We start from the raw sequence: 26,122 nt of genomic DNA, 5'->3' as shown, positions 1-26,122 counted from the left end.
AGGGAATTCCCAGTTCTAAGCTGCACAACTACATTGGCAAAAAAGACACGAACTAGTTGAATGAAAATGAGTGTTTGGCTGCCATTGTTTCCTTTGCCTGTGGCCTCCCTATAATGTCACAGCAGGGCGAAGGTATGGGAAGGGTTGTATAACCAGATGGCCATGAGATCTGGAATGCCTGGAAATAGAAGTTCTAATTGATTCTGTAAAAAGAATTTTTAAAATTGCTGTAAGGCTAGTCTCAGCTTGATCTAGTACATAATTAAAGGACATAAGGATATTAAATAAGCTGAACTCAGAAATATCAAGATCTCCCTGTGCGTCATATAACTCATCCACACAGGAGAAAGGCAAAATGCATTCAGCGAATGGAGGAATTTATGCTCTCGTTTCAGCTCTTTACAAAATGGATGAACCTAAATTATTCCATTTCAGAGTGATTGTGCCAGTTCTTACACTTTTGGCTTCAGGTAACAGAATCCTTGACAAGCACTACCTTAACCAATAATGAATTTAAAATGGCCATTAGTATTTCATCTAATGAGAAACTTGTAGGGAAAGGATTCCAGAATCGGCTAATTCTATGGTCAGCTGGTGCTAGGAACTGTATTTTTCACTCTGTCACCCTTAATGGGCTGGCTTTTGTAGTCACCCTTTCCTAATATGGTTGTTCTAACACAGCTGTGTACAAAGGCAAGTAGGAGTCTCCCCTCTCCCCCTCTTCCCCCCTCCAATCCTTTCCCATCCCCATCTCCCCCTCTCCACACTCCCCCCAGCCCCCACCGCACACACACACCATTAGTGAGAAATATGCTGCCAGAATCCCTAACAGATTTTACTTCAGATTTTATTTGTCATATTTATGTCATGCATACCACACCCTGGCCAAACAGCAGCCTGGCTAAGTATCTGACATGCGCAGCCTCCGTCCTGGAAAGCTGGCCTACTCTCGATGTGGAAGAAGATTAAGAACATTTCTTGAGTAAACAAAAATCAGAAAAATATTCCAGGGAATGTCAAGGTTGGTTTTTGTCTGTCTTTAATGCAAATAGTGGTTAATCTGGAAACTTCCTTTAGCTCTTAGTACATTTGTATTTATTTTGAACATAGGGGTGTCTGATATTTTGAGACACTTCAGTAAGTGAAGCCACATTCTGCAGACCTTCCGGAACGGATGAATAAACACTTGTGCCTTTCATAGCCAGCCTGCTCCTCTGCCCCACTGCCCAGTAGAGCCAGAAGGAGCATCAGTTTGAGATCACGAGGTGCTCTAGCTCTGTGAATGTCAGGCAAGTCACCTGACCTCTTTAGTACTAGGGTCTTCTTTAAAGTAAGAGCACATGTGAGTCCACCAAATGGTGGTTCTGAACTGAGTTCTAAAGATCACTTTTTTTGCCAATCATGTCTTCATAAGGTTTCTTTCAGCTGTATGAGTGTTATGTTTTATCATATTGCTGAAAACACCCAACTAAAACAGCTACATCTCTCTTGATTCATGCAATTTAATTAAAAACCATGAATAAACACCTCATGTATCTGATGCCAAAATGAATAGGTCACAGTTTCTTCCCTCAGGAGTCTGACTGTAGAGATGCCGTTATTGAAATGTAAATCAATATATTAAAATACAAAACTAGTGGAAGGCACAGAAGTGGCACGAAGGAAGGAATGTTTTATTGCAAATGTTTTATTGCAATTAATCAACTGGTTGGCTTAGAAACCTCGGGACTATATATAAGAGAAAAAAATGTGACTAGTACTTTATAATCATGTTTCCAAATCTGGGAGGAGCGGAACGACTTGCTGCAATTGATTTCGTTTGTTTCTTCTCCCTCGTCTTTTGTGACTCTATTTCCAGATTCCAATTGGAAATCTTCTAAACATCTCACAGTCCTATTCAACAGAACATATTCAGAACCAAACTCATTGTTTGTCAACCCCAAACTTGATCTTTCTCGTTGCTGGTTGTGACTTTAATAAAGTCTGTGCCTGGGGACATTGCTTAATAAAGGCTGTTGATGACTTTGGTTTCAGTCTTATCTAGTTCAATATCAAGGGGTAAATAGCTATAGTATATATGCTACAAGTGATTATCAATGAATGAGTAGTTAAAAACATTCAAAGACGTTTTAAACTTTAATATCATTAACTCAATCCAAATACCCTCCTACTGCTTAAAGGTGGGCACTAATATGAAGGCTCATCCGAAATTAGAGTTTTAGGAAACCAAGTTTTTAAAATCTAGAGGTATATATGATCATAAGGATCACATTTAATTGTATGATCTACCTTCACATACCTCTTTTGTCGTGGAATTTAACCAGTATGAATTTATGAGGATGATATTCTGAGTAGAGGCCCCATTTAATTTCCCAAGAAACTACAGTTCGCTTTTCTAAGTTGGTTATTTATACACTGCTATTGACTTTTCTTCAGTTTTATGTATGATACATGGCCTAGTGAATAATAAAATTATTACATTTATGTTAACGCTTTGCCTTTGCTTTGACTCTGCAGGAGGAGACCTTTAATTTTTACATACTTTGAAATTCATGAAAATTGACGTTTTTGCCTGACGACTTATTTTTCCATTTTCATATGCCTTTCCTCTTGACTGATTTAGTCTTTTATAGTGTCATGGAGGCTGCAGATTACAAAATTCTCTTCTATTCACAGAACAGCGACTGAGCTTGACGAGTATGCCTGGTAAAATTAGAGAATGGATATATTCTCGCAGATGTTTTCAGATCTAAATCTAAACAGACATTCTTTATGCAAATCAATAATATGTCATTAATAAATATTACATTAACAGACCACTTTTAGTAAAAATACTTGATTATGGCACAGTTAAATGATTTTCATCAATTAGTCTCTATTAAACCCAGGTGTCACTCATTTAGTATAAGAAACAAAAGACGAGTTTATTCTCTCCCTAGCAGCCTCTCCAGCCTTGTTCACTCGTGTGTGTACTCTGTGTGTACCCATGTGCATGGCAGTGTGTATATTTTGTTACATATTTTAATACATTGTAATCACATATGTATTAGGATGTGTATGCGTGTTTGTTTAAATGTGTATGGGGAAATGGATGATGATGTACCGTATTCAGAAATGAACAAGGTCATGTAACATGGGCAGCAGGTTCTGTAGCTGCTACTGTGCCTTTAAGAGACTCTCTCTCAACGCTCTTCTCCATGACCTGTCCCCACAGTGCAGCTCATAACAGGCTGAAACGTGCGACTTGTTTTCTTTGACCACTGGGAGAAAGCCGCGCAGGCTGTCAGTCCATGGTCCAGTTGCAGTTCACATTTTAATTAATAAACATTCCTCTAAACTTGGCTGAAAGTTAAGTCCAGTTTTGGGTGCTGACAAAGAGAAAGTTCTAAGCCTAGTAGAGTGAAAACAGTTTACCACCGTCTTAGGTAACTATAACTGTGAGATGGTGAGTGTCGCCTCGAGAAGCCACGTAAGGACAGACACTGGCCATCCTGGCCACATTTTAATGTCCCTGTTGGGCTTTTCATTTGGAAACATTTTCTCTAACTTCTATTTGGCTCCTATCAGAATTTCCCTTCATCTAAAGTGTCATACCCAGTTGTTCATTCTCGACCTGCATCCCAGGAACATTTTTCTCCCGCTCTTAACAGAAGTCACAGATTGGTTGGTCCTCTGTCATTTAGTAACTTCATAGCCTTCAGGACTCAATCCTCTTGCTTGTATCTTAGAACCTTTACTCTGCATCTCTAATTTTGTTTTGAATGATAGAACTAAGAGACTTTGTCCTCCCTGGAAATTAATGGGACGGAAGCTTAGCCAGATGTATGAAGTTTTTTTCTTTTTACTGGCACTAAGTTGGAAGGCCTGCTGCACGTATCTCCACAGTGCTGTGGGATCCGAGCTCTTGAGAGAGTGCGCTCAGACTCCATTCACCTCCGCGTCGGCGACAGCCCCATACACACGCTCCTCGCCAAAGCTGCCCTGTGCAGGCCCGAGCCGCAGCCCATCTCCTCGGTGGCCCCCGTGTCTTCTACACGTTCTTTGCTGACCAAGCCCCAGATGGTTCACATTCTTATTTGTATGTATCAGTATATTCATTCAATCCCAGTATTCCAATCTAACTGATCCCGAGGATCACAAGGGACCCCTCACTGAGAAAACACCCTTAATGGTGTTTCTAATCATCAAGGATGCCAGTTTTACAAAGCACGCAAAATGGCCAGTGTTTCCTGTGATTTAAACATTAGCAAAGTATATCTGTCTTACTAGATTTAACTTTTTTTACCAAGAAAAGTCATTGTATTATTAATTTTTAAAAGCTGCCATTTTCTGACAAATTTGATGTAAGTCCAAAAGTAACTGCAAATGTAAATATTTTAAAATATTTTCATATTTTTTACTGTAAATGTAGGAGAAATTTCTTTTGCTGGTTTATTATTTCGACAGGTTAGGTACAAAAGAAAGAGGGTGTATTTTATTTTAATATTTAATTATTAGAACACTGAAATATTATTTGAGAGTAATTATTACTTTATAAAAGAGACTTCTAGATTTGACAAATATATCATTCTCTTGTGTTGTTTTTAGGAGTAGGCAATAAACAGAAAATACTATGTCCGAAGCTTTCCTTGAATTTGCGAGTCTTTGTATTAAGTGCAGGTCACGGTACGGAGTCGGACAGCAACGCTTGTTAATCACTCAGAGCCACAACAGAAGCCTTCTAGTTTACTGTACCCAAGCCCAGGTTCGTTTTTATTTTATTTTTTTTGCTTGGTAAAGAATTACATTTTCTTTGGCACATTTTTATGTACAGAAGAAGGTATACATTGGAGATAGATAAACATTTTAGAAGATATAAACGGCCAATATTTTACTTATGCTTCCAAAAAGAAGACTGGGGACAGCTACATTCATCAGAAGAAAGCAAACAGAGTCTGCAAATCCATTTGTTTTATGTGTCTTTCTAGCAGATGGTAGGAGTTTAGTCTAAATAATGGAAAACCATACTGACAATAAAACTCATTTCACAGAGATGAATCTCAGATATTCCAATAGGCCTGCATTTAGCTCGGAAACTGTAAACCTTTAGACTGTAATTCAGATTTTATCATTTCTCCCCTTACTCAAACAGGAGCAAGTTTTATTCTTATTTCCTCCCACAAATATATATGTGTGTACATACACGTATGTGTGTGTGTGTGTGTATAGCTAGGGAGGCGAAAAACTGCTAATGTTATAGCATTCCCATGAAGAAATCTGGACTTTTACGTCAATAAAATTGCTGAATGTGTCCTTTTCTATTCATAACATGGGTTTTCCACTGTTGTGGTCAAAAATAATTTATCTGTAGATCTCTGTGGATACTGACACTTTCCCTCAAGCACTGTCTACTTCTTCAAATCTCGCTCACTAATGTATTCATGTGAAATCAGTGTTCAAGTGATAAAGGGTTTTATTTTTTTTGACACCTTGAAGCAAGACATGAATCGTTTATCCATGTGTGGTCGTGTAACCTACATTACCAAAGTCCATGCATAGTCAAAGCAAAGTGCCTTGAATAGGTGGTCACCTCTAGGTGAAGCTTGTTGACTGACGGCTTAATCAGATGATCAGTGACAGTAACGTGGCCCTTACATTCCACCCCAATGTCTTTTTTTGAGACCGTTTATTTCCTTCGGAGGAGCACGTGCTGGAAGCATGAGAAGAGAAAGGATTCCACCGTCCACTTTGCAATGTCACTAGCTTTGTCCTCGTTTGACCTGCAGTTTCACACACTCCTTCTCCCTCCAATGACTGACTTCAGCTGAGATGCCCAGCTTCACCTGTTCCAGGTGTGATGCCAGCAGTATTTTAGGGCAGTGGGAAGGATGTCACCTGCCCTTGCCTTTTTTCGTGACACATTGTATCTCTGGATTTTGAGCCTTTCTGGAGTTTGGCTGTGCAGCGTGGTTCACTTCTCGTAGGTATTTCTCTCCACAGGTATTTAAGTACTTTTTCTCTTGCACCATCTGTTTCTACTCCACATCGCCTTCATTATCTTTAAAAACTGTTGAAATCCCTCACCATCATGGTACTCTAATTTCTTTGACATTGCAAAATTTAATACTCTTTTATTATCGATCGATCTTGTAATTTATGTGAGTTTTCAAAGACAGCGAAAGTAGAACCAGGGTCAATTTATCAAGTCCCTAGGCCAGGAGTTCTGTATATTTGGGATTTATAGATATTTAAGAGAAATTGATGAACTATGCTTTCATCATCTTAGAAATGTGCGCACACATGACAATCTGCATAATATTGGGTTTAAGGATAATATGTGTGCGTGTGGACAAATATAATGCATGATTTTCTTAAATAGGTTTAAGAAGCTTAGTCTTTTTGGAAAATAAAATAAAATTTATACCTGTTAAATTTCTCTTTCAGACACATTTACTTCCTAACTGTCAAACATAGTGTTTTGGAAGCTTGGTCTGGGTCACGTTTGTAGCTTGAGACTGCAGAAGGTGGTCCCAGTGCTCAGGGAGCTCAGGGCGTCTGGCAGGAGAGAAGCGAGAAAAGATTGTGACTGCAGGCGGTGGGGCCGTGATGTGGTCTGTACTGGCGTCACTGACGCACTCTAGACTTGAGGGCAAGGAGTGATCATTGGGAAGAGTTTTTGAGGAAATAGTGCTTGAATGTTTTGAAATTTTATTTTATCTATTCGAATATTATGTTACAAGGTGCAGATACATTTAGAATATTTATAACTCTCTAGTGAATTGTACCTTTGCCGTCACATGCTAAGCTGCCTTATCCCTCGTAGTACCTTTTCTTTGTTTTTTTGGTTTTATCTTAAAACATATTTTGTCATCGCATCCTCCTCAGTAACAGCGAGTGTTACTGTGTGTCAGACTGCATGCTTAATAATTTACGTGTCTTTGGTTCATTCTCCAAATGATACTGTGAGATAGATACTATTTTTTTTTTTATTTTAGAGATGAGGAAGAAAAAGCAATTTTTAAGTGATTTAGTAAAACATACAATTGATGAACTAGAATGAGCAGGATTAAACGAAGACACACTTGCTTCAGTGCCTGTCCCTCCCTACATGTGACGCGAATGTCAATTTGATAAATTATATCAATGTTTCTGGACTGTTGTTACTGAAGTTGGCGTACTAACGTCGTCATATTCACGCCAGGTTTTTTAAAAATGTGTACTTGCCTTGCTTATCCTTTCCAAGTCTTTTAATGCAAATTTTCTTCATTTCTGTGTTTCAGATATGCTTTATAGATACAGTATATCGCTAGATTTTTAAAAAAAAAAAAAAAATTCCAGTGATATAGTCTGTCTTTTCAATGTGATGTTCAGTGTTGTTTAAATTGATTTTAACTATTGCTGTACTTGGAGATGTTTCTGCTGTCTTATTTTGCTTTCAGTCCTGCTTTTACTATATTTCTTTCATCCTTTTTTCTCCTTTTACTTGACCGAATTTATTTTTAGAAAATATGTCCCCTCTACCATTAAATGTGAAATTTATATACTCCACATTTCTTATTTCAGGAATTATCCGTATAATTTTTCACTAGTATAAAAGTCAAAAGTAACGTCTTGATCTTTCTCCTGAGCCATGGAAGAACTTGGCTTGTTAGTCTGCTCGGGCTGCCGTAACACACACCACAGTCGGGGTGGCATAAGCAACAGAAATTCATTTTCTCAGGGTTCTGGAATCTGAAAGTTCAAAATCAAGTTGCCAGGGTTGGTTTCTGGGAAGGTCCTCTTTTCTCAGCCTCAGACGCTGCCTTAGCACTGAACCCTCACGTAGCCTTTCCTCTGGGCACAGGGGAGAGAGAGACCTCCGGGTCTCCTCTTTTTATAAGCGCAGCTGGCCTTAGGGGATTGACCTCGTTTAACCTTAACTACCTGTCTAATGGCCCTGACTCCAAATGCAGTCACTCTGGGGGTTGAGGATTTAACATCAGAATTTGGTGGAGGCACAATTTAGTCCATAACACTTGGTGTAAAGAAACTCCCTTCATATCCTACTTTTGTCCTGAATTTTAGTTCTACCTCTTTTTTAACTTCAATGTTACCATTTTCATAATTTTATTTTTATAAAGTCGATGTATTTTTCGATTTTTCATGTTTGCAATTCTTTTTTTCTTTTACTGTGCTTTTCTATATTTCTCCTCTTTCTGGACTCAATTTCTTTCTCTTTGATACACATCCTTTAGATTTGGTTCAGTTTTTTAAAATGTCTTAACTTCACCATCTGTACTTTAGTTTGATATTCAGTTCTAGATTGGAATTTTTTTCCTTCAGCACTTAGCATTTTTTATTCTGCTGTATTCTACCCACTTTCCCTTAAGAAGTTTCCTGCCTGTTTGAGTATTCTTGTTCCTTAGGAGTCCTCTGTTCTCTCTCGCTTTTTAGTGATCCACTCTTACGCTATTCTGTCTCTATTAGGAGACTTTTTTTTAATTATGTTTGGAAATTATTGGCCTTCCTGAATATGAATTTTTAAACAGTTCTGGAAAGCTCTCCGATAGCATAAGTTTGAATTTCTTCTGAAATTTTAATCAAATATATTTAGACCTCATTTTCATCTTTTACATTTAAAAATTTATATTTAATTTTTTTAATCCTTTTATTTTCTGGTCTACATTCTATATATCCAATCTATTTTTCAGTTCAGAAATACATTCTGCAGCTATGTCTCATCTGCGTAACGCAACAATGACTCTTGAACTTCGATAATATATTTTCATTACTGAAAGACCTATTTGGTTATTTATCAAATCTGATTGGTTCTTTTAATATTGTGTCATTCATTTCTTATATGTTTGGTTCCATTTTTTATTTCTTCGAATATTTTTTATTGTTTTACCATATTCACAATCCTAGATTTATTTGAAATTCATAGGGGACAAATTTTTCTATATGACGTTTCTGCTGTATCTTGTTACTATGCTTCTTTTATGATGTCTTAAATTTTAAAATTGTGAGTTTAAATTTCTTATATTTTTATCTTCCTAAATCCTGTAATTTTTTCTAGAGATAGCACTTTTTATATTTTAATTTCTTGGCTTGGGGTTTACACTCTATCATCAGTATAAATTTGAAAGCCGTAATTTTGTAGAGCAAGATTGTGGTTTATGAACTCTCAGGAAGTAATTTACTTTTTATTTTTTATTTTCTTTCCATAGGCTAGAAAAAGTGAGACAAATCTCCTTGTCATCTCTCTTTGCTGACTAGTGAATTTTTCTCTAGTATCTGCTTCAGCTGAGATTTTAGCATTTTAGGCTCTATGTGGAGGTACAGGTGGGCGTGTGGGAGGAGTTAGGGAGTGGGAGGTTGGTCCTATTCCTTACAAGTCACATGCTTTCTAATTCCACTTGGCCTTTCAAATCCGCATTACAAAGATTAGCAAATACTCTCTGAATTCTAATAGCTCTCTGCATCATTTAGCATGCTGAATTTTGGGTCTTTCTTTTTCTTTGATCACAGAAAGCTTTTTCTACCTTACTGGATACATAGATATAATTTAAAATATATGTTACATTTTGTCTAGAATATCTAGATGTTATATACAACAGTCATTTTAAAAAAATAACTCAGAATAGATAGTGTCAGAAATTGGGGGAAAATTATTATTGGGGAATCTCAATTGGGTTAGTGAGATTTGAAGCCTTTTCAAATCTTATTTTCCCTTCAAACTTTTATGTTATCCTTCATTGACAAACATGGAGATGTTCTTACAACAGAAGAAAAGCATCATCATTATATCAAGTGCAGAACATTGAAAAGTCTCAAAAGATCACATCAAGGGTAATTGAGATCATTTACTTGTCTTGTTGATGACAGCCATTCTAACAGGTATGAGATGGTACCTCATTGTGGTTTTGATTTGCATTTCTCTAATAGCTAGTGAAGTTGAACATCTTTCCAGTATCTGTTGGCCATTTGTATTTCTTCTTGGCAGAAGTATCTGTTCAGATCCTCTGCCCATTCATATAATTGGATTATTTGTTTTTTGTTGTTAAGTTGTATGAGTTCTTTATGTATTTTAGATATTAACTCCTTATCGGAGGTGTTGTTAGCAAATATCTTCTCTCATTCAGCTGGTTGCCTTTTTATTTTGTTGATGATTTCTTATGCTGTATACAAGCTTTTTAGTTTCATATAGTCCTATTCATTTACTTTTGCTTCATGCAATTTCCTTTCACCTTCATAGCAATAATTATTTGCAAATCCTTCCCACATTCTGATCTCTTACCTCAAGTTCCAGACATTAATATTAACCTGCAGTTTAAACATTTTTTCTTGACTTCAGACTTGTAAAGTCCAGCTTTGAACTGGTCAAAATTACCCACCACCCTCTCTTCAGCTCCTTTTCATCCAACTTCTTAAAGACCTAATGCTCTTGTCTCCTCTGCTGGTAGAGACAAAAGCATTCATATATAATTGCTCAGTGAAAGATCTTAGAACCATGCTAGTTGTCTCTCTTTCTGTGCAGTATTCAGATCTGCCAATCCTCTCATAGCTTCCTGTGAAATATTTTTCATCTCTTTTCCTCTATGTTAACTTTATTGACATATTCTAAATAGAACTTGGAACTTTTCCAGTGGCACCTTTGTAAGACAAGCCCTGCTTTGAGATTTTTTCCCCACCAGCCTATTCTTATCTCCACCAGAGAGGTAATAACATAACACGAATTGATCAAGTCATTTCCTTGCTCGAAATCCTTCATTGTCTATTTGTTCATTCTAAAGACAGTTGTTGAGCCCCTACTAAGTAAGATCCAGCAGGGTCAAAATCTCATGAACTTTATATTCTTACAAAAGGAGAAAAACTATTAACAAACATACAGTATATCAGATGGTGATAAGAATTTTGAAGAAAAATGAACTGGGTAAGGAGGCTAGCAAGCTAAGAGCAGGTAGTATTATCTAACCGGTGGCCAAGAGCAGGCCTCTGGGGTAAGGCAACTGAAACAGAGACCTGAAGGCAGTGAAGACACAGGTTGAACATCACCTCATTCCAGGATAAAACTCAAACATATTCATTCACTTCATCATTCACCTGACATACAGAGAGGTCCATAAAGACTGGAAACTGGTACATATTGTGTTATAAAAGATATCTTCAATTCATTTAAAAATAATCGTTTCTAAACTTTATAATAGACACCTTGTATCTTGAACATCATATATTCCATGGATAATAAAAGTAGGATGATGATTTTTATGGTATGTGACTTTTTCTCAGTAGATATGTTTTTTAAAAATCATGGAGAAGCAAGACAATATTATGTCGTGAAACTAATAGGCTAAAAGAAAAGAATTCAAAACCACATACATAGAAACTCATAAGACACTCTTATGCAAGTAAATAAATAAACCAATCCAGATTAAAAACGAAAAATTCTATGACAAAAAATAAGGAGCTGAAGAATTAGGATGAGAAAATTGATAGAATATTTTTTAATAGAGTGCTTTTGGAAGGCCCCTCTTGGAAGGTGGCATTTGAGCTGACCTGGATCATAAAATTAAGTCATGCATGAAAAATGTGACAGAAGAAAATTCCAGATGGAAAGGGCTTGGTTTTCCTGAGGCACTGATAAGAACAGTGTGGCTGAAACATAGCAAGGGTAGAAATCTTAAGCATTTAATTAGGGAACTAGCAAAGCACACAAAAATATGACAGAAGCATTTCTAATTGTGATAAATTCACTTGAAGCATAAAGTATATATGGAAGAAAAATACTAAACTTTTGCATAATTTTATTATAGTTATTTAATAATTCGATTAACGTAGTTTTAAGTCTGGAGAGGAATTCGAGTGGTTGCTTGAGGATCAAGTGTCAAATGCCACTGAAAGGTCAAGTTAAAGGGTAATTAAAGGGTAAAGATATCCTTTGGTTACCTAAAAATCATCACTGAAATGAGGAAGCACAATTTCATTGAAAATTTATGGGCATTAAGATTAACATGGAAAAAAGAATGTGTAGGACAAAGGAAAATGCAGACAGGATAATTTCACTTTATTGGGAAATAATTTAATCCAAAATAAGGTACTAGAATGATAGAATTTTTAGTATAAAGCATCATTTCATTTTAATCATCTTTATTTTCAAACTTTTAATTTTTTTTTTATTTTTAAATAGTTTTTATTTTCAAGCAATTTAAAACTTGAAAAATAAATTTGCAGGAACAGTACAATAGCCACCAGTATAACTTTCACTCAGACACTTCATTTATGTTTTATCAATTGACTAGTAATGTCCTTTGTAGCAATAAGACCCAACCCAGGATCACACATCATGCCATTTTCCTGCCTCTCCAGTCTCTGCCAGTCACCATTAGCTGATTCTGGGTGTTCACATCCTGGTCATTCCTGAAGGTTGTGTCAGTTTGGATCAGTCCGATATTTTACAGCACAGAAACCTTACAGCACAAAGGTTTCTGTGCTGTAAAATGACTGTTTCCCCTTTGAAATTAATATGTTTTTTTAAGGAGACACTTTGAGACTTTGTTCATCATCCAACTTTAACTCACTCATTTGAACATCAATTGGTATTTCTTGCCTGAATTAATTACTATTACGATGATTGGCAAATGGTGACTTTCTAATTCCAACATGCCTTTTACATTTATTAGTTAACACAGTACTATAGAAAGAGATTTCTGTTCTCCCATTTATTTATTCATTTTTATTCAGGTACAATCATGGGTTCCTATTTTATTCATTGAGATAGGATCTATAAATTAATTTCTTTTTCTCTCACCTTTCCTTTCTTCTTTCATTTTCTTTCTAACTCATTTGCTTTCTTCTTTCCTTTCTTCCTCCAGCCTTCTTTCCTTCCTTCCTTCCTTCTGCCTTGTTTCCTTCCTTCCTTCCTTCTTTTGATCTCAAAATATCCTTTTCTGCTCAAATTATTTTATACTCAGACTCTGTATTTCAATTTCAGCAGTAGGAGCTCATTTCAGGCTGGCTCCTGTGTCATTCTGACATGACTCCATTGTTCTTGGAACACTTCTTTACTTTCTGGTTCAGCAAAATGTCTCAGGCTCATACTGTGCTTTCTCTGACCCAGCTCTATGGTCAGCCATTTCTCCAAGGAGTACTGGTTTTATTCAGAAGAGGAACTAAGATCTGAACTGTAGAGATACAGATTGCTTATGGGAGTAACCCTGCTCCCAGGCTGTCTTCAGTACACAGTAGAAACCATCTATATGTTATAAACACACACAATTCCAGATTGATTATTTCTACGTCTGGCTAAATATGTTGAAAACTATAAGTGCACACTGATAGGTTAAATTTCCAATCCAAATTCACAGAATCCATTCAGGATTTTTCATTTTGCATTTGTACCCTACTTCCAGACAGTGAGAACCTGGTTCTGCTACCCTCCATATATTCATTTACTTGCTCAGTCAGCCTGTATTGTGGGTGATCTCACAGCCACGCTGGCTGCTGGCTGGGTGTGCTGCGTGGCTGGTGTCACTGTGGAGGGGCGGTGCCAGCCGCCACTGGGCTCACTTCTAGCCTGTCTCACACTCTGCTTGCTTGGACCCAAATAGTCATAAGGGCACGTTACTAAGGGAGTTTGGGTAAAAGGTGGAGATTAGTAGACATTTTTCACAGTCTTCCAAGATTGTATTGAAAGGAAGACACTAAATGGTTTTTAGCATCCTTACAGCATTCCTCCAACCTCTTCCCAACTTTAAAATAAGTATCAATGAAATCTTGTGTGCACATGATTTGAGACATGTAAAAATTTCAACCCCTTTGCCTATGGTTTGCTCTTTCTGTCCCTACCAGGTTAACATTATGACTTGCAACAATATAGATTGGCATTTTAATGTCACAAGAAATATCAGCATGTTTTTCAGTGATGTATTTCTGATGTATTAAATTTTAAAACCTTGAAATTGCATGTGTTTCTTTTGTCAGCAAGAATAATAAAATAACTGAGTGGACTTCAAATCATCTATGAAGTTTTTATATGCTGAGTCTTGTAATGAAAATCTCAAACATGCCCGTTGGTAGCATAGCTGTGGTGACGCTGTAAAGAGGGAAGACGGTTTCCCAGTTTACTGATAGCGTGATGCTATCGAGACCGACGAGATTAAAATTCACTGAGTGTTGTAACAACACATAGTGAGACTGTAGAACCTTGCGACAACAATCCATGTATCAATGCTGCCTTTTTTGTTCCAGATTCATAGATATAATAAATTTAAGGCTCTAAGCCAAAACAAACAAAAATTTACCTCTTTATTCAATATAATCTTTCTACTAAATTGGCAAATTTTAATTAAGTTTAACTTTCTATCCATTTTATGTCTATTTATTTCTGACCCTCAAAATCCCAGCTGCAAGTTTATATCTCTAAACAGTCCTGCTATTAATCTACTAAGTAGGTTAATTCCTGAGCTTTAGGGTAGTCACTAAGAGCATCACAGGCGCTAATACACTAGCTTTTTAGTGGCATTATATTGGTACATTAAGGGAACAATACAGAAAACGTGTTCTGCATTTTGAAGGGGTGAGAGCACCAGGGATTTCAACATCAGAGGCCTAATATCTTTAACCCACTGGTAACTCCGAGGGAATGGCCAACATTCTACTAGTCTCTGTTTTGCAGGCTAATGTTTTGTTAATTGGTTTCTAATTTTTAAAAAACTATTTGAGAAAGCGAAGGCAGGAATTGTTAGTAATAATCTGAATTAGTCATCTGTTGCTGCATTAAACTACCTCAAAACTTACTGGCTCAACACTATAGTAATTTACTATCTCTTCTTTTTCTATGGGTCAGTAATTCAGGAGCGAGTTGGTTGAGATGTTCTGGCTTGAAGTTTCTTGTGAGACTTCAGCGGTGTGTTTCCTGGGGCCTCAGTCATCTGAAGGCTTGACTGGGTGGGATTGGAGGCTGCACTTCAAGATGGCTTGGTCACATGGGTGGCAAGTTGCTGCCGACTGTTAGTAGTAGGTCTTAGTTCCTCTCCACATGGGTGCCTTCCCACTGGACTACTGCAGTCTCCTCGTGGCACACGGGCTGGCTTCCCCAGAGCAAGTGTCCAAGAGACCATGGGGGAGCCTCTACTGTCTTTTATTACTAAGCTCTGGAAGTCACATATACGCTGTTGCTTCTGCCGTGTTTTATTTGTCGCATAGGTCAGCACTGATTTCGGTGTGAGAGGGAACTACACAAAGGTATGAGTAGTAGAGGTAAAGATTGATGGCTCTTTTGGAAGATGTTTACCAGGGTTTACCTTCTGGGACACAAAGATTCATGTCTCCTCCACAGGAAAAGTACACTTCCCTCCTCCAAAAGCCCTTCAAAGTATCATCCCATTAAGGATCTGAAAATCCAGTAACTCATCATCTAAGTCAAGTTTATACCCAAATGAAGCTGTTTAGGTACAGTTACTAAAATATAGCTAGCTGCTCATTTGAAGACCTGTGAACAAGTTCTGTGCCACCCACACAAAGGGGGAAAAGTAAGAGTTACACAGGAGTAACTGCTTCTAAAATTCAGTCAGCTACATGTTGATAATTCCTTGATTAGAACTCAGTCCTGCTGTTTCCTAGAAATGGTTCTCCATGACTCTCAGCTGTGCCCTATGGGTTCTCAGTTCTACCAGTCCGATTCATACTTGCTTTTTTAAATAAAAAGTAGCCTGTATTTACCGCTGTCAGTTTCCTGCCTGTAGAAGTTCAGGGTCTGAAAACCTCTTTTCATTCTGTACCATCTATGTCCCTTTGAGTCCAAGATAGTTGTGTTACCACTAATAAAGTTCTCTTAAAAATCTGTGGGCTTCCTATGAATGCCATTCAGGTTTACTCCATTAAACATTTTCCCCTTTGGGCTTCTGCTGACAGAATAGGGGGAAAATGCCCTCAAGATTATTAGAATCCCTATTGTATCACTCAGGGGACCTGTAAGACACACCAACAAGCTGCATACCGTTTTTTATCTGACTAAACCGTTCTCTGAGACACCACCTAATATATTTTGGCAGTCTTAACATGGATTTTACAGTCACACCTCATTGTCATCTTTAGATTGTTTTACTGATAGTTGATCTTTGGAAGTGATTTCTTAACTTCTGTACTGTTCACCATCTGGAGAAACAGAAATTGAGAAAACATTTTATTTTCAAATTCATCCAGTTCTGGCTTCTTCACATTTAACAGTTTTTCTTTAGCTCTTCTCTCCTCTTTTTCTGTTTTCATTATAAATGGAAAAAGATGTCAGACTTCTCTGCCTGAAAATGTCCTTAGCTAGATGATACAATTCATTAAGTACAATTTATTTCCTTTCATATTATCACAGTGTTACTAAACTTCCTACTGAAGTGTGGGCAGAACCCAGTTTTATCTCATTTCCAAAAACATCTTTCCCTCGCCTGTCTTTGAGCCATTACTGACAACACTGAAACCTCTTCGAGAGCTGCTTGGCTCCTGCAAACAGTCCTTGCAAAGCCTGTCCAGCTGACTTGGACAACTACCATGTTTTTAGATTTTTGTTACAATTTCCTCCCATTACCAACGTTATTATTAGTTATTTATTATAGCATCACAAACCTCTCCAAAATTTAATGGTTTAAAACCACAGCTTGTTATCTCTCAGGGGCCTCTCTGCAAGACTGCTCGAGGCATGATGGCTGACTTTTCAGAGTTAGTAACCTCAGAGACGTCATTGAAAACTTGCCTCGGAAGTCACACCCGCCACCACTTCTGCAGTTTTCTTCTGACCTAATTCCGTGTGGCGGGGGACTACAAACGAGTATGAGCAAATGGAATCCCTCTAGGAAATCTTAAAGATAATGCAAGGAGAGGAGAAGAGGACTAAAATTGTAATGGATACAAAGTACTTTGTTTTAGAATTATCTTCCCCTAGAATGTGTCTCATTTAGAAAAATGAAAGGACTTGACAATTTCAAACTCCCAAAATCCATTAGGTCCAAACAGAACATTGTAAAGAGTGACTGATGAAGTCTTGTTTTATGAACTTAATTATACCCAATCCACAGTGATCTATTTGTTATGCAGCTGACTTGCTTCAGAGAAGGTCTTGCTCTCACAAATAGATCTACTCATTTTGCCATATTTCAAAGCTAGTATGGATATTTAGAGACTCCCAAGTATTCAGAAAACAGAACCAAATGATTATCTTGTTAAGAATAGTCATTAAAGTTACAGCTGCATGTTTGCTCTCTGCTGAATTTAGACATTAACTCCATTCACTATTATCTTGATTAAACAGATTGAAAATCATATGTATGCATATAATTAAATAGATGACTTATCTAAGATCAGCAATCTCTGAGGAGACTAAGTCAATGCAAGTGAAAAAAAAATGTGACAGAAAAAAATATATAGATGAGCTATATGTTTGACATTGAAATTGTCTTATATTAAGTCTAAGTCAAGAAATTAAGTATAATTCTATTACATAGTATTCTGTTGTTGGAAAAAGATATACTACACCTCTTTGTTTAACCCTTAAAGAGGGTTCAAATGATAATTATTAGGTTTATTATAAACCATTAATAAGGAGAGAAGGAGGCTTCTATTTCCTTATACTACAAAAAAACATTTTTTATTGAAAATTTACTTTTACTCAAATTAATGGCACATCTCGATCTCAGTCTATTCTGTATAAATTATTTTTTGCTGTAGATATATCAAATTAAAATGTGTGAACAACTTCAGATTTTAAATCAAATTAGTATAGTTTAAATTTGCTCTAATAGTATGGGAAACTATATGGAAAGTAGATGCTTTGGGGACTTTCAGAGATGCTTAATGGAATTGCGAAATATTTTCTATGGCCTACAAGTTTTCTGTGCATAATAATATTATGCATTTTTTATTGAAAATACATAATAGTAATTGGTGGTGCTATTTTAAAGTTATTTCGCAATAAAAATTTTAATGTCTGATTTCAAACTTGGTGTATTTATGTGCTTTTCCCTAGTAGAGAACCACTAGTATTTACTTTATTATTTGGTCTCATTGTTTATTCTCTTTTAGTTTCATTTCTTATCATTTCTGCTCCTATACCATATTAGGTACCATGTATATAATAGATATTCAAACAGGGTGGCTGACCTTTATGTCTAAATTTAGCTCTTTGTAATATTTCTTTGGATATTATCAATTGAGAAAACATTTGTAATGCAAATAACAATTTGGATTAAGTTAGACATTAATCCATAAAAGAGATTTACCTTAACTGATAATAGTAAGTTTAGCTTCTTGATATCTAAATAACAGGCTTCTAGGGAATTAAGAAAATAGATGTAATATTGAGAGTAATATTGAAAATAGATGTAATATTGAAATTTTGAAGACAGTCAGATGTGGAAGTATAGCGGTAAGCCTTTGACAACAGAGAGACAGAGAAACGTGACAGAAGGAGAAAAAAGATGCCAAAAGAGAAAATATGAGGGATGCTAGACTCCAGAGACAAATGTTCATCTAGGTGCAACCCTTCCTTCTTTCACAAGATTTTATCCTTCTGCACATCTGCAAGGCTCAGCGAAGCAGTGGTTGGATACAATGGCTGTGGGCAGAGAACATACCCAGAGGAAGTCCAGCGAAGCGTGCTGTACACAGATTTTAACATTCCCACTTCTCTCTCACAGGTTTTCTGAACCAGATGAGTAACTCAAGTCACTCTGTCCTTCAGCCTTCATTCCAAGGATGCATGCAGCTCATTCAAGTGGATGATCAGCTTGTAAATTTATACGAGGTGGCACAAAGGAGGCCGGGAAGCTTTGCGAACGTCAGCATTGACATGTGCGCCATCATAGACAGGTAAATGGTCTTTTCATCCGAACTTAAATTGTCCTCACTTTCCAAATTCATGTTTTTGTTATGAGACAAGCAAAACACACACACACAGACACACACACACACACACACACACACACACACACACACCCCACCCCACCCCACCCCACCCCACCCCACCCCACTCCCTTATAAGAGGATAGGCAGGAGCAGCCCTCTGTCCTGCCTCTGGTAGTGTATTTGTGATATTAGCAATGATGTTTTCATCACGACATGGATATATATAATAGAACAATCTGTGATATCTCATTAGTCCATCAGCCTCAGTGAATGTGAACCTTGTGCAGGTGGTTTTGTAAGCAACAGCTGAGTTGTAAAGGAACTCGGTGTATTTTTAGCTTTGCTTTCTATGCCCACAAGCAGAGATGTCCCTTCTCTCCTTGTCTTGGCCATGACTCATGCTCAGCATATTGTCCCCTCTAAAGCTTCCTGCTGGAGAAAAAGAAACATTAAAAAATGTTGACAGGCAGTATGGGGATTTACTAACGCAGAATATTTAATGTATTTGAGTCTGCACAAAATACACATATTAAATTATTGTGAAATCTAGTCTTTATTAGTTTTTGCACATAGGAGCTTTTTATAAAAACTGAGTTGACCTTTCATACATTGGAAGGATACAACTTTTATATGAAATGTCATGACAGTATTACATACGCTACCTTAAAATACTTCTACAAAATGTCATTTATTCCAGCATGACAAAATTTCGTTTTCAGATTTTTGCCCATAAACAAACTAAATCTAAGTATGAGTTGAATTTAACCTGGTGAATTTAGGTAATTTTAAAACTATTTTCAAATATTTTATGATAGGGCTATCTTATTCTGAAAAATAACTTTATTAATTTTATATGTTAGAAGATTAAAATTTTGTAAGCCTCAGTCTGCCCACCAACAAAGTATAGACCTTAAGTCCCTTATAATTTTATTTAAGAGGACATACTTGGGGAAGTCATTCAAGGACATATAATGAAGTAAGTTTGTTCCATATAATCTTAATAAAATAGTATTTGAATGGTAAATAACAGTTTATGAGAGTTATAGAGTGTGTAACATTTTTAGCCTCAATATGTTTATAAAACTTGATTACATAGATTAGTTCTTATTTCTATTACATATATGCAAATTCTTATTCAAATAGCCTAAAGAGTTTATATTTAAACAGAATAATGAACAATTGCAATAGAAATGCACTCTATACTTTGAACCATCAATAGTGTAATAGCTATTATTTCTGCCTAAAACAAATGATAACAATAATCAGAAAAACTGAGATGAATATTTTAAGATTATATGTTCTGATATTAAATGTTTACCTATAAATTTTAATAACTTTTCCATACAGGAAGATTTTTCTTCTTAGGAATAGTTATACAACATATGGAGATACTTTAGTACCTTGTCCATTTTCCATGCCAGTAGCTTTAATGATGCAATAATTTTTGTCACTAATACCCAAGTTAATTCATTCAGCTTTTGTAAACAGGCTAGATTTTTATGGTGATTTTGTTGTTTCACTTGAAACAGCTTGTTTCCTGGGCATTATATTTCAGTTGTTTGCTACCGAAGAAGTATGGGTGAGATTTTGAGATTTTAATACTTTACTCCCAAGGAGAGAATAGGAGTTAAATTGGCCTCAAAAGAATGAGTGAGGTTTTGGCAAATGAAGATGGCACTCCTGGTGAGGAGAGCGGCACTAGAGAAGATGCAGAATGGGGAAGGCGAACGTCAATTCGGGGCAGATATAGGAATATACAAAATATTCTTTTGCCAAAATGAGTCATTCCCATTGTCCATATTGCCATGTGTCCAGTAGCTGGCAGAACAGAGAATATCTTATTTTCTAGGATGACGATCCAGGTGAGTAGCTATGGTGAAGTACTCGCCTCTGACACACCTCCACACATTTCTTAGACACTGTGGAATCTGTTCCCTACTTGTCTTGTTTTTTAAATGGAATGACCTCTCTACATCAATTACCAATGTGTGAAATAGCAGATTCCTTTATTTATCCAAAATGTTCCCAATTCAGAATCTTTATCTGTGAAGTGTTTTTGCTAAGTATGACACAGGGCTCATATCCACCTTCCTCAAACCACTGAGAAGCTCACTGGTGATTTCACCTTTAATCTGTTTCTGTCCAGGTGTAAGTACCAGTAGGTTTAGCCTGTCCTCATATAGCGGTGACCCATCAGATTATGCTTTCTTGACACTTCTCCACTTGTCTCTGGTTTGGTTTCCTCCCCCTTACTAACTGAAACTTTACAACTGCCGATATCTACAATTTTATTTTCAAACTACCTAAATTCTTTGTAAATTAGCCTACAGTGGCTCTTTCTTACTTTTCTCCTTTCAAATTTCAGCTTGACTGATTTGAAAGCTATTTTTGAAAAAAAGGAAAAAGGAGAACATAGAGTAAAAAAATAGAACAGCTACCACAGACGCGATTTTTTATGAAATATTTGGAGATAATAAGAACAGCTGCGGTGATTTGCTGAGTGGAGCTTAGGGAAACAGTTTGGGGAGGATGGTCGTGAAGGCGTTTTACTGTGTACCTTACTGAAATACTCTATGATTTGAACTTATTTTTCTGTCTTTGTGTATGAATTTACATGTGGCTTGTTCTGTTTACTGGTTTGTTTTCTGAACACAGCATTGGATCAAGAAAAGAGCCAAGCTACGGAATTATCCATTCAGTAGTATTTTCTTTTCTTTTTCTTTTTCTTTTCTTTCTTTTCTTTACTTTTCTTTTTTTTTTTTTTTAGGTGAGGCAACCCTTGGGTGACCACAGATTGCAAGGATCTTATCAGTTTACAATGCCTTATTTTTTATTTTTTACTCCTGCCGCACTTGGTCGTCCTAGGTGGTCTCCCATCCAAGTACTAATCAGGCCCGACCCTCCCTGCTTAGCTTCCGAGATCAGACGGGATTGGGCTTGTTCAGGGTGGCATGGCCATAGACTTTCATAGTATGTTCTGAGTACATGAATGGCACCAGACACTGTTCTAGGCATGAATCATTAGCATGAATCATTGAACAAAACAGACAAAGATTATTGTACTTGGGAAGCTCACGTGTGGGGTAAGGGAAGGAAAGGCAGATGTTTTAAGTAAGGAAATATGACAGTAAGTTAAAAGGAGTAAATGCTATGGAAGAAAACATAAGCATAGAGCAAATCCAGGAAAACTGACATTCTAAGAGATTGACGTGTTGATTTGTAGTTTAAATAGGCTGATCAGAGTTAAGCTCCCTGAAAAGATAGTAATAGTTCAAGACCCGAAAGAGGTAATAGAAGTGGCCAGTTTGAGGAAAGAGTATTGCAGGCAAAGATGGCAGTCAGTGCAGCGAGGCTGCCTGGCATGATCTGGGATCAGAAAGGGGCCAGGGAAGCAAACTGGGAAGGACAAGGAGCAGGGTCGCAGGAAAGGCCGGAGCAGTCCTAGAAAACGGGTCCTGGGGACCTGGAGGTTACTGTAGGGATTTGGCTTTTATCCTGCAGGAACTAGGGAGCCCTTGCAGTTGTCTGAGTACAGCAAGGACATGATCTGGCTTACATTTTAAAAGGATAACTCTGGCCGTGGGAGGAGGAAATGTAAAAGCAGAGAGCCTGTTATAGCAATCCAGATGAGAGATGCTGGTGGCCTACGACCAGGATGCTTGCACAAGAGGCGATGCGATGTGGTTGGCTGTGAATCTAATTAGAAGATAGAATCAATAAGGAATCTCGATGGATTAGATGAAGGGCATGAGAGGAAGAGGAAATAGAGATTAAGCCAAGTGATTTGGTAAAGCTACTGGAATGAGTTACCGTGTATTCCGGTGGAAAGGCTAGTGAGAGACTGGTTGGGGGTTAAGGAAGGAAATCACAGATTCAGTGGTGGACATGAGATAAAACGTCTGTTGGATGTTTGAGCTGATGTCAAGAAGGCAGTTGGATATATGTCTGTAACAAGCATATGTCAGCAGATGACACATTAAGATGTCGTGTCTGACAGAATTGCCATGCTTGCCTAATGAGGGCCTCTGGTTTCTTCAGCTGTATTTCACAATCAACCACAGAACTGGAAGGGAGAAGGTGAACAGTGGGGAGGAAGCCTCTTCGAACATAGAAAGCCTCTAGCTTAATCCTTTGATGGATATCCTGCTTTTGTGGAGAACTTCCTTAAATCCTCAGTTGCTAGAATATTCTCTGATGACAATAAGCCGTCTAGCAAATAACCGCTCTGTTTCTCCTTGCATGGTTGGCATCTTTTATCTGCTCTTAGCACATTTATACTGTTGGTTCCTTGTGGCAAGCATCTGTAGGTGTCTAATATAACTCCTATTCTCAACCCGCTGCTCTCTCACTTCCTTCCACATGTGAAAATCTAGTCCAAAAACTTGCACAAAGCACCCCTGTAGCCACACAAAGTAAGGTTTATTCACTTCCTCCTGTAAGGAAGGACCACAGCAGAAGCATGGGGCATCTCAAAGGGAGTAAGAGCGGGTCAGAGGGCATGTGGGGGAAAGTGGCGCCGGGGGAGAGCACCGAGGGGCCGGACCGAGTGCAGAAGGTTCCTGGCAGACGCTGGTCAGAATGCGCAAACCAGGAGAGTTGCTGCAGCCGGCAGCAGCGCTTTTGAACCCGCACAGTTGTCTGTGGTTCTCACCCAGGACATCTGGGATGAAGAAGCTGGTGTGGAAATATTTTGAGCTTAGGTGGGTGGCGTTCATACCTGGTTTGGAAAAAAAAAAGAAAAAATGTATCTGTTTTGTGAGTAGCAGTAAAGTCTGTTTTGCTAGTTGTGATTTCTGTGTCAGTCCTAAGACCACCCTCCTAACTTCGCCATCAGAGAGAGAGAGTTTTTCTTTGCCATGCACAGAGGCAGCCATGGGACACAGCCCTGGCTGATGAGAGATGAGCAGAGGTCAGCTGTGGTGTTCGTGAGAACGTTTCTGTTTTCCTGATATAATGCCACCCTTTCCCCTCTACCACCCTTGTTCAAATGTAGACACTATGCCTGGAGCTGTATGGTCAAGAAAATCAGAGTTTAGGTGAGCAAGAGTCAGCAGCCACCTTCACTCATTTTTATGTGAAAAAAAAAGCAATCCTTACTTAACTCATCTTGAGTCGTTTGATTTTTCTTGGACCCAAAAGCATCTGTTCTCTCCCCATCTTTCACTTAGAAAATCAACAAATACTGTCCTTTTACCACAACTTGGAGGAACAAATTCCTGAGTGTGTTAAAGGCATTGAAAGAAAAGATGGTACATGTTTTTAGGATATATTAAGTCGCACGTCAGTGATGTCCCCTAGAGATTGCAACTTGGAGACTTAATGGCTATTTAGAAGCCAGGGTAAATTTGTGTTGTTAGAATCAGCATCTGGTAGAAAAACTAGTAAAAGTGTTTCATTAGGATCACAGTCCTTAGCTTGCCTGTCATCTCCCTTGTAAATATATTAAGAAACAAAGCAGTAAACATGCTGGATAGCGCAAAAAGCAGAAAAGGAAGAGTAAATGTCCCAGCTTAACCACAGCCTACAAAATTACTCCTCAAGAAATTGTGAATAGACTGGATCCTATTTCTGAGTTTGTAATTAAGTCTTCATTATATTTTTGGATAGAAGTGCATAATCACAGACCTAGATTTTATTTTTCAATTCAATGCTTTCTTCTTGAGAACATCTACCCAGTTTGTTTGATTTATTTCCTTGAAAGAAAAAAATAGAAGTATAGGATTTTTTATGACAGCCTTCAAGTGGGGTTGGGTAGATACACTGTAAGGTGTTTCAAAACTAAAGCAACTCTGTTGGAAAGGTGAACAACAAATAAGTAAGATTAATATCAGTTCAGAAGGAGGTCATGAGTTTTTATAAAAGCAGATTTAAAATTTACAGTTCTAACTTAGATGAAGAATACGTATGACATTATTTATTTTCTAAAATTGATCTTTATTTTCTCATAAGCTCCCACTTCAAATCACAGCAGAAAAAGAATAAATGTTTGAACACACATTTGGATACCCTGATAACTACGCACACACACACACATTCATTCATTTATTCATTATGAAATTCAAGCTTAGTCAAAGATTGACTCCCTTTTTAGGTTATTGTTCCATTTCAAGTGTCTTCCTTGACCGCTTCGGCATGGCCTTTGGGTCAGGCCCAGCTAACTTCTGTACCCTCTTGTAATCAGCCGTGAGTCTGTCCCACGTGCTCTGCTCAAGATCCTGGGCTCCCTGTCATGCTCTGCCTGCAGGGGTCAGCTCTGTGTCAGCTGCCCACTACTCTGGCCGCTGCTCCTGCTGGCCTGGGGACATGCCTTGGCTCCTGCTGGGCTCAGGTTTGGGGATCTGTGTAACATAGTAACTCATTCAGTTTGGGACTGTTCCGCTTTAGCACTGAAGACTCAGATCCTGGAGAAACCTCTCAGTTCTGGTAAACCTGGACGGTTGGTCACTCAAGATCTGTGCACTCTCTGCCCTCCTTCTCCCAATTTCCTTTTCCTGGTGTAACAGCAAGCCACCTACGTGTTCTTATAGACCCCACAGAAACACGCGGTGATTTCTAGATCTCTTACCAACTGCATACAAGCCAAAATTGATCGTGGCATGTGTGAGGGTCTGGAGGCGGCCCCCTCTCGGCCTCAGCATGTCATGCCCCCGTATGTGCTGTGTATCACCCACTTCAGGCTGACGAGAGGCCTTTCATAAATCAGATTCCCGAAAGCGGGAGGCAGGGCAGAAGCCACTGCTGCCGTGGGATTTCTAAGACCGTGGAGATTCATTCGGTCAGCAAATACTTACTAAGGTCAAGGCGAGCAGTAAGCACTCCTTCCTGGGACTGTAATGCTGAGGTGGCTGAGGGAGGGCCATTGATCACAACCGAACCTGCTTTAACTCTTGGGTGCCTCTTTTTTGCTCTGAGTCCTAACTCTTTCAAACCAAACCCCTTAGATTTTAGACCGCTTTGCCAAAATTGAGTCCACATATCTACAAAGTAGAAGTAAACTCTCCCGGCCCCTACTCCCCGTGAAAAGTGTCATTGATCCACTGAGTGGACAGCCACAGCATTAAAAAATAATAATTTAAAAAATTGATGGAAAATATACAAAACCAAAATTTTCGACTTGAAATGTCTAAAAATTATTTCCACTCCAGGAAAGGGAAGGCCCGTCTCACAAATACAGATAGATTTGAGAGCGACAGTGTCTCTGTCAGATTTCTTTCTTTCACCTGGATCTTGCGAACTGCATACTGCCACCCTCTGGGTCTGACACCTTTTCACA

General features: G+C 37.9%; 1 protein-coding gene across 4 annotated transcripts in view; it reads left to right on the top strand.

Moving 5' to 3' along the window:
* The window catches only part of CNTNAP2 (contactin associated protein 2), a 1,484,598-nt gene that overhangs the window by 865,368 nt on the left and 593,108 nt on the right, over nt 1-26,122 (top strand). For all 4 annotated transcript variants that reach the window (XM_036231126.1, XM_036231127.1, XM_036231129.1 and 1 more), the window contains one exon: nt 18,642-18,813. In XM_036231126.1, the coding sequence (XP_036087019.1) occupies nt 18,642-18,813 (172 nt within the window). The remainder of the gene's footprint in view (nt 1-18,641; nt 18,814-26,122) is intronic.

Source organism: Rousettus aegyptiacus, unplaced genomic scaffold (assembly GCF_014176215.1).
Source record: "Rousettus aegyptiacus isolate mRouAeg1 unplaced genomic scaffold, mRouAeg1.p scaffold_m13_p_13, whole genome shotgun sequence".
Taxonomy (NCBI): domain Eukaryota; kingdom Metazoa; phylum Chordata; class Mammalia; order Chiroptera; family Pteropodidae; genus Rousettus; species Rousettus aegyptiacus.
This window is presented reverse-complemented; position numbering and strand designations above follow the sequence as displayed.